The sequence below is a fragment of the Malania oleifera genome, chromosome 6 (assembly GCF_029873635.1).
Source record: "Malania oleifera isolate guangnan ecotype guangnan chromosome 6, ASM2987363v1, whole genome shotgun sequence".
In the NCBI taxonomy this organism is placed as follows: domain Eukaryota; kingdom Viridiplantae; phylum Streptophyta; class Magnoliopsida; order Santalales; family Ximeniaceae; genus Malania; species Malania oleifera.
The window spans coordinates 90,815,553-90,829,697 of record NC_080422.1 but is presented as its reverse complement, the minus strand read 5'-3'; the positions used below and the strand labels follow the sequence as shown (position 1 = coordinate 90,829,697).

The following is a 14,145-nucleotide window of genomic DNA, read 5'->3' as shown; positions in this document are numbered from 1 at the left end:
CCCTACAAGACGGGGCCTCCAAGAGAAAGGCTCTATCAAGAGATCTCGAAAGAACTTATTGGCTTCGTATTTGATCTCACTAGGCTTCTCACAAACTTTATTAATGTTAATAATCATTTTTGAAATGTAATTGTTTCTCCCGTGCATTGAGACCATTTTGTGAAAAACTCTAGTACTCTTATCCCCTGCTTTAAGTCGTAACTCTTTTGATTTGATTCTCCAAGAAATTTCCTCTCTGTCCAACATTTGGAGGAGATTCTTATTTGCTTTCTCCATGTGTGCTTTCTCACGTGCCTCAAAACTACTCATTTCGGATTTTTTGTTTCAGTAATCTACTGCTTTTATCAAATTTGCTTTCCTCGAATGCAACCCAGCAATGAAATATCTATTTCAAATTTTTAATTGCTCCTTGACATGCTTTAGTTTCTTTGCCGACATGAAGGATGCTGATCCGTGGAAAAGGATAGAATTCCACAAATTCTCAATTTTTTTTTCTTGAATCAAAGGAATTTTTCTCCAACTAATGTCGCCACATAGCAGCAAATCGCAGCGGTGATCCAGCCTCTCGCGCAAGCCCCTGCGTTAACGGCTCATCTCAATAGTCAAAATTCAAAAATATTTTTGGGCTTTCTGCACAGCCCGCTGTGGAGTAGACCTAATTTCAAGGTCTATCCTTGCCCCCTCCTTCCCTTTTTATCCTTTCTTTTTTATTTATTTTTTTTTTGGGATTACGCATCGGGTAACCACGTGTCCATTTTACGGTTCATGTGACTAATCCTGTGCCCCTTGAAGTTGACCCCACAACTCCAAATGGAGGGTAAATTCAGGAGTCCAGGGCCGAAAACGAGTCTGGGAGGGTTTGAACACCTAACCTCGTGAGAGACACTCCCGCAACCTGCTCTACTCTTTTTATCCTTTTTCGTTGAGATTTGTAAATGCAAATAGGAATTTGATCAATTTTTTTATAGGTCTAATTCTTGGTCCGTATGAAATAACTCTATTTTTGTAATATGTTTAAATTTAACCCTACTTTTATATATATTTATTTTTTACAATCCTAATTTAGTAAAAAAAATCTCTAAAAATGTTTATAAAAGGATGCCAAAGTTGTCACACATTTTCTTTACAGATGATGTAGTCATATGGAGAGAGTAAATCAATTGTGAAGCTTTAAATCTTACAACTGTGTGTTTGAATAAGAGTTAATTCAATTTTTTTTTTATTATATAAATGAGTAATTTTTAAGTCTAATTTTGAAACTTATTTGGTAAATAAGTTGAATTTGAATAAGAACCGGTTTGACTTATTTCGACTCAGTTATAGATTTGGTTAGTTTCGTTTAATATGCTCATGTTAGGCTCGTTTGTGGTTTATGGGTTTGTATAATATGACCGAATTAGCTTGTTGGGTGTAATAAACTTGTTGGGTGTAATAAACTTATTTAACCTAAAAGTGTGGGTTGTTTGGGCATTTTTATTTTACTTTATTTTTATTAAAAATCTCAATTTTATTGATAGCCCTAACTTATAGCGGAGAAAAACCGTGGTTACAAGTAAGACACAAGAGATTTACAAATAAACTAACAAAATCATCCCAGAAACAACTCAGTAAAATAATTCTCAGGCCACGGGACCTCACCCAAACTATATATATACTTATTTACAAATTAATATTTAGTTATATGTTTAAAAACCTTTTTTGAAAATTATTGAAAGTAATTGAGGTTACATTCTAAATTAAAAACTTGTGTAAACAATATAACTGTCGGATCGTACATATATATCATAGATCAGAAGGTTGATGATGAGATAAAAATATTTTTAAATAATTCAATTAACCAATTGAGTTGATCAGCCATAGAAAGAACTATAACTTGTTTTTGTTTATATTTTTTGAAAAATAAATTTAGCGGTTTGTGCGGTGTTTATAATTTTTAATTAATTAAATATCCTATACGTGGCGCATCCTTCGTTTTCTAGTTTATTAGAATTTAAAAAGTCGACTCGATTTGCTAAATGACATAATAAAATCCTGAATTTTTATGAAGATATTTGATGGTTTAATCATGGTTTGAGGGGTTAGGTTCTAATCAATTTTTTTTTTCTGCATTATTATTTAAAAAAAATCATAATATTATAATTGATTATGACCATATTGATAACTCATATTGGTAAAAAATAAAAAGTTAATTGACAAACTAATATCAATTTTAAATCCGTAAATTATCTCCATAACTCTTTAACTTTTCTAAATAATAAGAAATTTTACGGCGAGTACAAGGAGGATAGAATTAATTAATTATGAGAGGAGGAGTTAATTTTCAATGAAAATTCTTTCAAAAAACCTTCATCTATCGTTTAGTTGGAACCTTTGAAGATCATGAATTGATAAATAATAAGCAACTCAATAAAACAATTTAAATTTTAAAATTTAAATTCGCCTACGACTTTCTCTTATCTTTTCATAACATTTTTATCTTTTAAAGAATAGTAAATTGGGGGCCCAATGGTAACACAAATAAGAAGAGATGAAAGCAAAGAATAGGAATGGCTTAAAAGAATAGAGAATTACTCCAATAGAATTGGAATCTGTTTTCTTATATATATATACAGAGAGAGAGAGAGAGAGAGAGAGGAGAGAGAGAGAGAGAGGAAAACTGAGGTGTTTTGGTGTGCATGGGTGCCTCTAGCGTTGTTATATATATACATGCTCTGTCTAATTAAGCTCAGAGCCATAGTTTTGATCATCATCACTGCTTTGATGATGGGTCCCCAGTTTTGGAGTTGAAGTTGGCACCATCCCTTGTGATTGTGAAGCCGAGACTCAAAAAAAAAAATGTAATCGCTAACAGCCATTTGCGCAAAAGAGAAAGGTTGTGTCCTATTGTTTTTCTATTATTTAATTAGTTGGATTTTCCACTACCTTATTCCCTTTTTATTAGTATAATTATTTTATTTGCTTGAATTTTTTTCATTTCTAAATGTTATAAATTGTTTTAAAATATAAAAAATAAAATAAAAAAAATACTCTTCACTCTCGTCTATGCTCCCATTTTTAGGCCTTCTCTTTGTTCTGCAACAAAACAATGGCTGCTGAGTTCTCCTCCGACATCATCTTCGAAATTTTAACCAGGGTTTTCCCGCAAACGCTAGGGAGGTGCAAGATGGTCTGCAAGCAATGGAACGCCCTAACGTACGAATCAAGTTTCATGCACGACCACCGCCAGAGGACGAAGGCGGTGTCGGGCTATTTCATACAGGAACTCAGCAACAGCCTGTTCTCATCGGTGTTTGTGTCCGTCGATGGGCTGCAGAAGTTTTCCGACGGTTGCTCCGTCCCATCACTTGATTTCTTGCCGGCCAAGAACGTGCAGATTGTTGCGTCATCGAACCAAGGGCTGCTTTGCTGCGTAAACCAGCAGTCGCCGGTGCACATAATACCCAAATACTACGTCTGCAAGCCTTGCACCAGGCAATGGCGGGCCATCCCGAACCCGAAAACCCGATACTTCACGGATCAAATTGCCATGATAGTACTGCGATCCCATCCTCTCCACTTCAAGATTGTTCGTCTCTCCCAACCAAAGATTATGTACACTCTCATAACTTATTTCTACATTTGTTCTCACAACTTCACGCTTCTATATTCAATTTTGTTAATATTTTCTTAGGTCTAAATTCTACTATAATCTCCGATGTGAGGTATTTGATTCGGAAACTTGGGCTTGGAAGCAATTAGACGACGTCAATTTACCTTATTCGGTCTTTGTGCAAAATGAACCTGCGGTGGTGGTCGGCGGGATGATCCACTGGCTGACCACTCATGATCATGTCCTCACTTTCCGCCATGACTCTGAGAGTTGGTCGATGGTCCCGGTGCCGCATCCTTTGTACTAGAGTGGTAAAGAGTATATGTATATCGTGGAGTACAAGGGGCGGTTGGCAATGGTAAGCGATGGAGGAAACACGCGCATGGAGCTGTGGGTGGCGGAGGATTACCAGAAGGGAGTGTGGGTGAAGAAGCATTCTCTTAGCATGGAGTCTGTGATGGAGATGGATCCCTGTCCAAGACCTAAGGCTTTCTATAATTCTGATGTCGTCCTCATGATAGGTTATTTTAGGTTATTATTTTACAAATTTCAAGATCAAAATTTTAACTCCAGTGTGATTAGCGTGAATGTGGGAATGCTTTCTCGCCATATTTTTAGCTTCGGCTCTGATTGGGAGTTTACTAATTTCAACACCAAGTCTATCTGTTAATTATGCGCAAAGTTGATAATATTTAATTTGTTTTCAAGTTGTACCTTTTTTCCCTTTTTAATGTAAATACTTGTTTGCTATTTTATGTTCTGGTTTAAAAAAAAAAAAAAAGTGTAAAATTAATTCTAAGGCCTTCAATTTTTACTCAATTTTTCAGGCTTCAAAATTTCAGGAGTTTCATTTCATTCAGTGAAAATTTCGGTGTCCATGTCAATTGCGGTTTCAATTTTAAAAAGAAAATGACGGAGATTTAAGGATAGAGTATGAAATTTTCGTGAAACAATATTATAAACTATATTAACAGATGGGAAATAATGTAAGGTTCTGAATTAAAATATCATAAAAAAATACACCAAGGTATAACTGTAAAAATAATATATTCTATGCGTATAAATGATAATTTTAATTGCAGTAGATATTATTAATTACTATATAAATTATATACTATTAGTCAAATAAAATGTTGTGTATATAGCTGATATCTAAATTTAATTTTTCATATAATTTTAAAAACTCAAAACCTATTTTTATCCTTCTTATAGTAATCTTTACTCTTTAGTTTAAATTTTAAACAAGAAGATAAATTAGAAATTTCAATTTTAGTTTTAAATCTCAAATTTGAGTTTAAAAAATATTTTATTTTATTGTTAAAATTTTGCAAAATTGGAATTGACCACTATTTCAATTTCGAGGGTGGTGAAATGTGAGTTCTTTTTTACTATTTCAAGAAATTTTAAGAGAATAAATGATGCTTTTAGTCCATCAACCAAATTTAGGAAAAATATAAACAATTTGTCAAAGAATTGCAAAAAGATCAACTTAGTTATCAATTTGTCAAAGAATTAAAAAGTTAATGAATAAAGGGTTTGTTTAGTCGTGAAAAGTAAATTTAATTTTTAAATTTCAATATTTTTTAATAAATATAAAAATACACCTTATTTTAAATTTTTGAAAATTTATATAAGAAATTAAAAAATTTTAAAAATGAAAAATCTTTTTTGAGTTGTCTATACAAATTTAGAAAATAAAAAAGGTGTTCTTTTTGTTTTTATTTGAAAACTGAAAATGAAAAAATACACTATTTTTTGTGTGTGAAAAATGTCATTTTTTTTACCGTTTTCTATTTTTTTATGCAAATGTTGCAAAATTAAAAAAATAGGTGAAGTTTAACTCCCACCATTATTGATTATATTATTGTATGATTTACTATAAATAGGTGTGTGTATGTGTTGTGAAAATGTGGTGCGTTGAGAGAGAAAAACCAGCGAGTGTTGAGAGAGTTGTTCCCTCTGTATTATTAAATATATTTGTGTGCAATTTATCCTCGCTGAATTTCAGTCACAACCAGTGACTGAGTGTTCCTCTCCACCCATCAGTGGTATCAAAGCGTCCAGGAACGCTGAAATCCACCAAACAGAGGCAAACAAAGAAAAAATCCGATTTTCTCCAAGTTTTGAATTTGCTCAAAATTTAAAATTGAGCATACCATTTTGAAATTCGACTGGAGTCAATTCTAACGGTGAAAACCACATTTCAAACGGACACCGATAGACTCCGCACGCGCTTCCACGCGCCTCCCACAAAGATAGCGTCCTTCCCACACCCGCACGCGCCGACGAAGACTCCGGCAGACAGCGACACGCGCCTCACGCGCCCACACGCGTCTTCTTCACCCGATTGGCGACCCGAATCCGAAACACGCAAGCCGGATCCGTACTCGAGATTTGACCCGCATCCGATCCGCCTCCCAGCAGCGGACACGGGGCACGCGCAGAGAACGCCATGTGGCGTAACAGGATCTTTAACGCTGTTAAACGGCCGTTAAGTTAAATCGGTTAGTTTAAAAATTCACCAGAATTTCCTATAGCCGGTTCAGTAATTTTTGGACTGGTTCTTTGCAACCTAAAACTGGTTCCTAAGGTTTTTTGATCTTTTGAATTTATTTGTGGCATCAGATTTACCAAAATCAGCCCCTATATCTCTGTTTTTATATATTGAATTCGATGGCTAACGGTACTACCCAATCGGTCATTCCAAAATTGACCCGAGAGAATTATGACAACTGGTCGATTCAAATGAGAGCCCTTCTAGGTGCTTAGGATGTCATGGACATCGTTGAAGATGGGTACAGAGAAAGCCCATCAAAAGAAGCCGAAGCAGATATGTCGGATGCATAAAGAACGACCTTGCGAGTCGATCAAAAGAAAGATTGCAAGGCAAATCCATAATCTACCAAGGTCTTGATGAGGCCACGTTCGAAATCATCGCCTCCGTGAAGACATCCAAAGAAGTCTGGGACTCTCTCCATCGAACACACAAAGGTGCAGATAAAGTGAAAAAAATTCGTCTTCAGACATTGCGAGGTGAGTTTGAATCTCTAAAAATGAAGTCTACTGAATCCATTGCTGACTACTATACACGAGTAATAGTAGTATCAAATCAATTGAGAAGAGATGGAGAGACTCTTAATGACGAGAGAATTTGTGAGAAAATTTTGCGATCTCTAGATCCAAAATTTGATTATATTGCTGTGACCTTGGAAGAAACAAAAGATCTGGAAACAATGTCTGTAGAAGAACTTGTAGGCTCACTCCAAGCCTATGAGCAGAAAGTCAACAGAAGGAGTGATGATAAAGCACTGGAGCAAACCCTCCAAACAAAGTTGTCCCTCACTACAGATAGATACGACAAAGGGGGGAGGTCACAACAAGGAAGAGGACGAGACCGAGGATCACGTGGAAGAAATTCTGGAAATTTTGATTCCAGAGGAGGTAGCAGAGGCAGAAGAGGTCCCACTAAAGAAGGATACAATCAACAGAACTATGTCCCACGAGGCAGAGGACGAGGAAGAAAAGGAGGATACAATAACCGCCCGAACATAGAAAAAACAAGTGTTTAGTGCTACAATTGTCACAAGTACGAACACTATAGCAATGAATGTTGGGGGCGACAATAAGAAAAGGTTAGTGAAGACGTCAACCTTGCTGAAACTAATCATGCAAATGGAGAGTCATTGATGCTGATGGTATACAATGCAACTCCTCAGGACCAGAGCATTTGGTACGTTGATTCTAGAGCCAGCAACCATATGATTGGCAGAAATAACTTATTCTTTGAACTTGATGAGAAAGTTCAGGGGAAGATCTCTTTCTGCAATAATTCTAAAATCCCAGTCTGAGGGAGAGGAGATGTTTTGATTAAACAGAAGTCTGGAGATCATGCTTACATCTCCAACGTCTATTACGTACCAGATATGAAGACTAACATACTTAGTCTCGGACAGCTCGTGGAGAGAGGCTATCGAATTAGCCTCAGTGATAAGAAGATGGTGATAATAGATGCTCGAGGAAAGCTTGTTACTCGAGTTCAAATGGCAAAGAATCGAATGTTTCCACTTGCCATCCAACATGATACGCCAAGGTGTTTGAGCGCTATCATCAGAGACAAAGACTGGCTATGGCATCTAAGGTATGGACATCTTAATTTTGAAAGTTTGAAACAATTGGGAAGCAAGAAGATGGTGAAAGGCTTACCCAATATCCACCATCCAAATATGATATGTGAAAGCTGTATTCTAAGCAAGCAACACAGAAACAGCTTTGGAAAGCAAGCCGACTGGAGATCAACCATGCCGCTCCAGCTAATACACACATATGTGTGTGGTCCACTAAGATCATTTTCGAATGGACAGAATTGATACTTCCTCACCTTCATCGATGACTACAGCAGGAAGACCTGGGTCTACTTCCTGAAAAGGAAGTTAGAGGTGTTCGACAAGTTCAAAGAGTTCAAAGCTCTTGTGGAGAAACAGAGTGGCTTCCGCATCAAGTCACTCCAGTCAGATCAAGGAGGAGAGTACAAAGACGAAGCTTTCCTGGAATTCCTTAGACAACAAGGGATTCAGAAACAGTTCACACCATCATACACTCCCCAGTTGAATGGTGTAGCTGAAAGGAAGAACCGCACAATCCTTAACATGGCTAGAAGCATGTTAAAGGATAAGAATGTGCCTAAGAATTTTTTGGTAGAAGCAGTGTTATGTGCAGTCTATCTGCTCAATCGGTGTCCTACGAAGAGCCTTGACACAAAGACACCATATGAAGCCTGCAGTACTCATAAGCCCAGTGTGAGTCATCTTAGGGTGTTTGGCTCCATAGCCTATGCCAAGATCCCAGAAGCAAGAAGGACAAAATTGGATGATAAAGGAGAGAAGTGTATCCTTGTAGGATACGGCAATAGCACCATGGGATATCGACTCTACAATCCCATCAACAAGAAAGTCTTTCACAGCCAGGATGTCATCTTTGAAGAAAATGAATCCTGGAAATGGGACCAGACTGAATGTTCCAAAGATGCGAAATTGACACTTGAAGGAGAAAAATCTACACAGACAAGAGAAGTGGCTATCGAGCCACAAATTCCTGAGCTGCAGACACCTCCACATGGTTCACCACAGAGGAATAAAGTTCCATCACCAATAGAGTGTGAAATCTCAGACATGAGACCTAGAGGAGCTCGAAATCTAGCCGACCTGTATAAAACTACATAACCAATTGAAGAGTATGTTACTCTTTACTCTCTATTGTTAACTAGCGACCTGGTTAGCTTTGAGGAAGCTAACGAAGAAGACAAATGTAGAAAAGCGATGGACGAGGAGATTCAATCCATCGAGAAGAACAAAAATTGGGAGTTGACAAATCTCCCGAAGGGCCGCAAAACCATTAGTGTGAAATGGGTCTACAAGACGAAAAAGAATGCTCAAGGAGAAGTTCAGAGATACAAAGCAAGACTTGTCGCCAAAGGCTACAAGCAAAAAGAAGGGATTGATTATGGAGAAATCTTTGCCTCGATTGCCAGACTTGAAACCATCAGATTACTTATTTCACTTTCAGCACAAAATGGATGGAAAATTTACCAGCTGGATGTGAAATCAGCATTTTCGAACGGTTTTCTGGAAGAAGAAATTTATATCAATCAACCACTTGGATATGTAATGAAGGGCAAAGAAGACAGAGTGTACAAGTTAAAGAAAGCACTCTATGGCTTGAAGCAAACACCTCGTGTGTGGAATATGAGGATTGATGACTACTTCCAGAAGAATGGATTTGAGAAGTGTCCCTAAGAGCATACGCTATACATAAAGATGGAGACAGATGGAAGCATGTTGATAGCTTGCCTATATGTTGATGATCTGATCTTCACCAGCAATAATCCATAGATGTTTGCCGCTTTCAAGAGGAGCATGGTCAAAGAATTCAAAATGACGGATATTGGCCAGATGGCTCACTTCCTTGGCATAGAAGTTGTGCAAAGCGAAAAGGGAATCTTCATCTCCCAGAGCCACTATGCAAAAGAAGTACTGAAGAAGTTTGGAATTGACAAATGCAACCCTGTGACAACTCCGGTTGAAATAGGATTGGAGTTGAGAAATAATGAGCAAGGAGATGTTGACCCCACATATTTCAAGAGTCTAGTTGGAAGCTTAAGGTATTTGACATGCACCAGACCAGATATACTCTATGGAGTTGGACTTGTCAGTAGGTACATGGAGACTCCTGACATGTCCCACCTGAATGCAGCGAAAAGAATACTCCGATATATCAAGGGTACCATCAATGATCGTATGTTTTATTCATCAAGAGGTGATTTCAAACCTATCGGCTATTCAGATAGCGATTGGGGAAGAGATCTTGATGAAAGAAAAAGCACGATGGGATTCACATTTTTCATGGGAGATACAGCGTTTACATGGTCTTCGAAGAAGCAATCCATCGTAATGTTGTCATCATGTGAAGCTGAGTATGTTGCTGCCAGCTCAGCTATTTGTCATGGTATATGGATTAGAAATGTACTGAAGCATCATGGATTTTTTCAAGATAACTCCACAGAAGTCTACATCGACAACAGATCAGCGATTGCACTTGCGAAAAATCCAATTTACCATGAAAGAAGTAAACATATTGATACTCGGTATCATTTTATCAGGGAGCATGTCAAGAATAAAGAAGTGGAATTGATATCTTACAGAACGTAAGATCAGATTGCTGACATTTTCACAAAACCACTCAGGCATACCTTGACTGAATCTAGAGATGGTCGGCAGCCCACCACTATTGACATTGGAGATTGGCAGGCAACCTACTCCACCTACCAACCCACCTCCGTTGAAGTTTAACTCCCACCATTGTTGATTATATTGTTGTATGATTTACTATAAATAGGTGTGTGTATGTGTTGTGAAAATGTGGTGTGTTGAGAGAGAAAAACCAGCGAGTGTTGAGAGAGTTGTTTCCTCTGTATTATTGTTTCAGATTGAAATATATTTGTGTGCAATTTATCCTCACTGAGTTTCAGTCACAACCAGTGACTGAGTGTTCCTCTCCACCCATCATTTTTGTTACTTCACTATAGGAAAGGTGTTGTTTCAGGGACAAATATTTAGTGACAATCATATTTTCGCCAGTAAAAGTAGCCTTAGTGACAAAATATGAAGTTGTCGCTAAAAACATTTGGTTGAAGGCTTTTTGCGACGACTTCTTGAAATTCATCGCTAAAAGTGGAGCGAGAAAGAGAGAAATTTTTCATGTGTTTGTGGGAAATTTTTGGCAATAAAAATTATATCTTTTGGCTACAAACATACTTCGTTACTAAAACTAGGGGTGAGCAAACAGTCGATTCGGTCAAATTCGGTTAATTAACCAAATTAATCGAAATTTTTGGTTAATGAAAACTATTAACCGAACCGACCGAATAGAGGGGCCTAACTGAACCTATAAGAACCCGAACCGTGATATAGGGAATTAATTAATTAAGAAAGGGGCAAATTGGTAATCAAGCAAGCTTTGTCGATGAAGCTAGAGTTCGTCGACGAAGTCTTTGTAGTTCTTGGCGATGAAGTGCAGAGTCTTGTCGATGAGGAGTGGCCGGGTTAAACGGCTATAAATAGATATTTTCATTACTTCTCAGCTAAGAAAACTCAAATTCTCTCTCTATCTCTCTAGAAACTCAACCTACTCTCTATCTCTCTAGATTTCTTTGCCGTATGTAGCAGGAATTGTAGATCTGACATTACCATGAGGATCAAGGAAGGATTTTCTACAAGTTCTACGGATCGGATCTTTGTTTTGGGCACTTTCGGGTTTTGGCTCAGAATTGAGGTAAGCCTCAGTTTTCAATTATGATTCGGTAGTTATGTAGGGAATAGGATTTTGAGTATCTTCTATACTGTGCTTTGAAGGTTTTGGAACTTGATTCACAGTTTAGGGGCCTTGGAGTTCGGGATTTGTCATTCGGGAAAAAGTAAGGGGATTCAGTTTATGTCGGTTATTTTTGAAATTAGACTGGTAAAACTGTGGTTCACGGTCCTGTGTGAGTTTTGGTTACTCATTTGGGGAAATCTAATGGGTAAAACTGTAGGTTTTTCATGTAACAGTTTTTGGGAAAAAAAGGGGTACTGGGCTGCAATCCCTAGTTTTGTTGAAAAACCTTTGGTATACTGTGTTATGTATTGTATTAGGGATGGTCGTGCCTTGACTTTATTAAACTCTATACATTTGGAAAATCATGATTTATTGATTACCAAATGGGTATGGTTTGTTTGGTTATATGAGCATACATGATTGTGTTTTGATGAAATGCAATAAGAACTGGGTTCCAAGTTGTTCTAAATACTGAAAGAGTGTCCGGCTCTATATCCAAGGGCGTGTGTTTATCACCTGCCATGTTTGGCAAGAGTGTTCGACTCTATATTTGAGGGCGTGAGTCTTACCGGCTGATCACCGAAGGGTGTGGATCCACCAGTTTGTACCGGTACTATGCCATAGGAGCGTTGGGTTTGCCATGTGCCAGGGATGCCGGGTATTGCGGGCTTGCTTTGGGCCGAAGGGTCACTGGGTTACTTGATCATGTGTGTGTGCGTGTATGCACTATTTTGAAACCGTTGGTGAAAGTATTGGAAATTGCATTTAACTGTGTATGTTTTACTGTAATGATAACACTCAAATGTCACACACCGATATAACATGTATCTGCCCTTTATGAGAGGTGTCTCACCCCTGTTGTACGTACATATTTTTCAGGTCCTTCGAGTAACCAGAACTAGCATTCTAGTGTTGGGAGCATAATGGTCTGTGTACTGCGAGAGGTACTTGGGTAAGTATTGGGACTGTATCGGGTTGACTTTTGTGGTTACAGTTGTCACCCGGGTTGTCTTGTATTTTTGTGAAGTTTTAATCCTTTGTATAAACTCTGGTATGGTACTAATTGTGTATAGAAAGATTTATCTTCCGCTATGTTTCTATTGTGTATGTGAATGTGTATAAGGTTCCTGGGAATCCCACGGGGTCAGACCCTTATTTATTATACTGTATCTTGATTTTAGTGATACAGGGGCAGATTAGGTTACTTTTTCACCCTCGAGTCCAATTATTGGGTTCAGGGCATGACAGCTTGGTATTAAAGATAACTAGTTTGTTAGGTCTTGCAGACTTGGTTAGGCATAGTTGTGTGTACATACCAGAGCATAGGAGGTTGGATGTGGGTAGAGTTGGTTGAGGGATGTTCTATTGCTAAATTGGGACTCCTCGGTGGTGTTCTGTGTTTTTCCTAGAATGACAATTTTAGTAAAATCATGGCAAACCATTGATGACTTTCGTGTTAGTGTGATAAGACAGACCTGGACGTGACAGGTGATAGTTAACATGATTAGGGTTAGATAATTGTGTAAACTATACATGTTGTAGGAGTCTTGATAGAACTCTGTTGTGTTTTCAAAATGGAATCCAAGGATAATGACTTGGGAAATGCCTCCGAGGATACGGCGAGTGATGAGTCTCCTACTGTGCCTCGAGGACTGACGAGACAGGTCCTATGGGAGATTGGGCGGAGTGTCAGGAGACGTGAATGTTCTTCTACGTCTGTGGGATGCACAATTGAGAGGTTCACATGCATGCATCCTCCGATGTTCTCGGGGGGACATGACCCGACGATAGTAGAGGGCTGGGTCGAGAAGATTGAGAGGATCTTGGAGGTCCTACATTGCACAGACAGGGTAGAGAGTTCTTTATGCTACCTTCCAGTTATCTAAGGAGGCAGGGCGATGGTGGACTGTCGTAAGTCTGCTAGAGAAGCAAAGGGCTACTCATATGGAGATGTCTTGGAGCCGTTTCAAGGAAGTGTTCTTTGATAGATACTTCCCGGCTTCTGTATGTGACGCTAAGGCAGATGAGTTTTCTACGCTGACTCAAGGGAGTATGACGGCGCAGGGGTATGCTGCTCGGTATATAGAGTTATCTCGGTTTGTGCCGTGTTTGATCTTGAACGAGTACGAGAAGACTCGAAGGTTCTAGAAGGGCCTGAAAAAGGACATCCCCAGATTAGTGGGTATACTTCAGATCCATGAGTTTTTGGTTTTGGTGGATAAAGCCATTGTGATTGAAACTGATATCCGAGAGGATGAGGTGGATCAAGAGTCGAAGAAGAGGCCAGTACCTTTTGGTTTTCAGTCTGGATCTCATCAGGGATCGTGGAAGAAGAGGAACAGGATCTCGGGTTACCGAAAGAATACCAAGCATTAGGGTTCTCAGATAAGCCAAGTGGGTGCTCATTGTACCAGGTGCCGCAGATGGCATAGCGGTGAGTGTCAGCCGTTTGGGGGTAACTACAACTTTGGCCAGTCAGGTCACATGGCTCAAGATTGTCGTGCACCGAAGAGGGGTACGCCTTCTTCGAGTCAGAATTGGGGGAGTAATCAGGTATCCCAGGGAACCCACTAGACGAATACAGCTCCACTGAGGGTGTACTCGCTTACTCAAGCGGATGCTAAGCATGCGGGGAATGTGGTGACAGGTACTATAATGTTGCTTTTAAATAGAGCTGTGGTTTTATT

General features: G+C 38.5%; 1 protein-coding gene across 1 annotated transcript; it reads left to right on the top strand.

Annotated features, from left to right (window-relative positions):
- The first annotated feature begins 2,636 nt into the window (after nt 1-2,636).
- On the top strand, nt 2,637-3,710 carry LOC131157322 (F-box protein At5g41720-like). The gene is made up of 2 exons (XM_058111382.1): nt 2,637-2,872; nt 3,059-3,710. The coding sequence occupies exon 2, from the start codon at nt 3,086-3,088 to the stop codon at nt 3,668-3,670; it is 585 nt and encodes a 194-aa protein (XP_057967365.1). The 5' UTR covers nt 2,637-2,872; nt 3,059-3,085; the 3' UTR covers nt 3,671-3,710.
- The last annotated feature ends 10,435 nt before the right edge of the window (nt 3,711-14,145 follow it).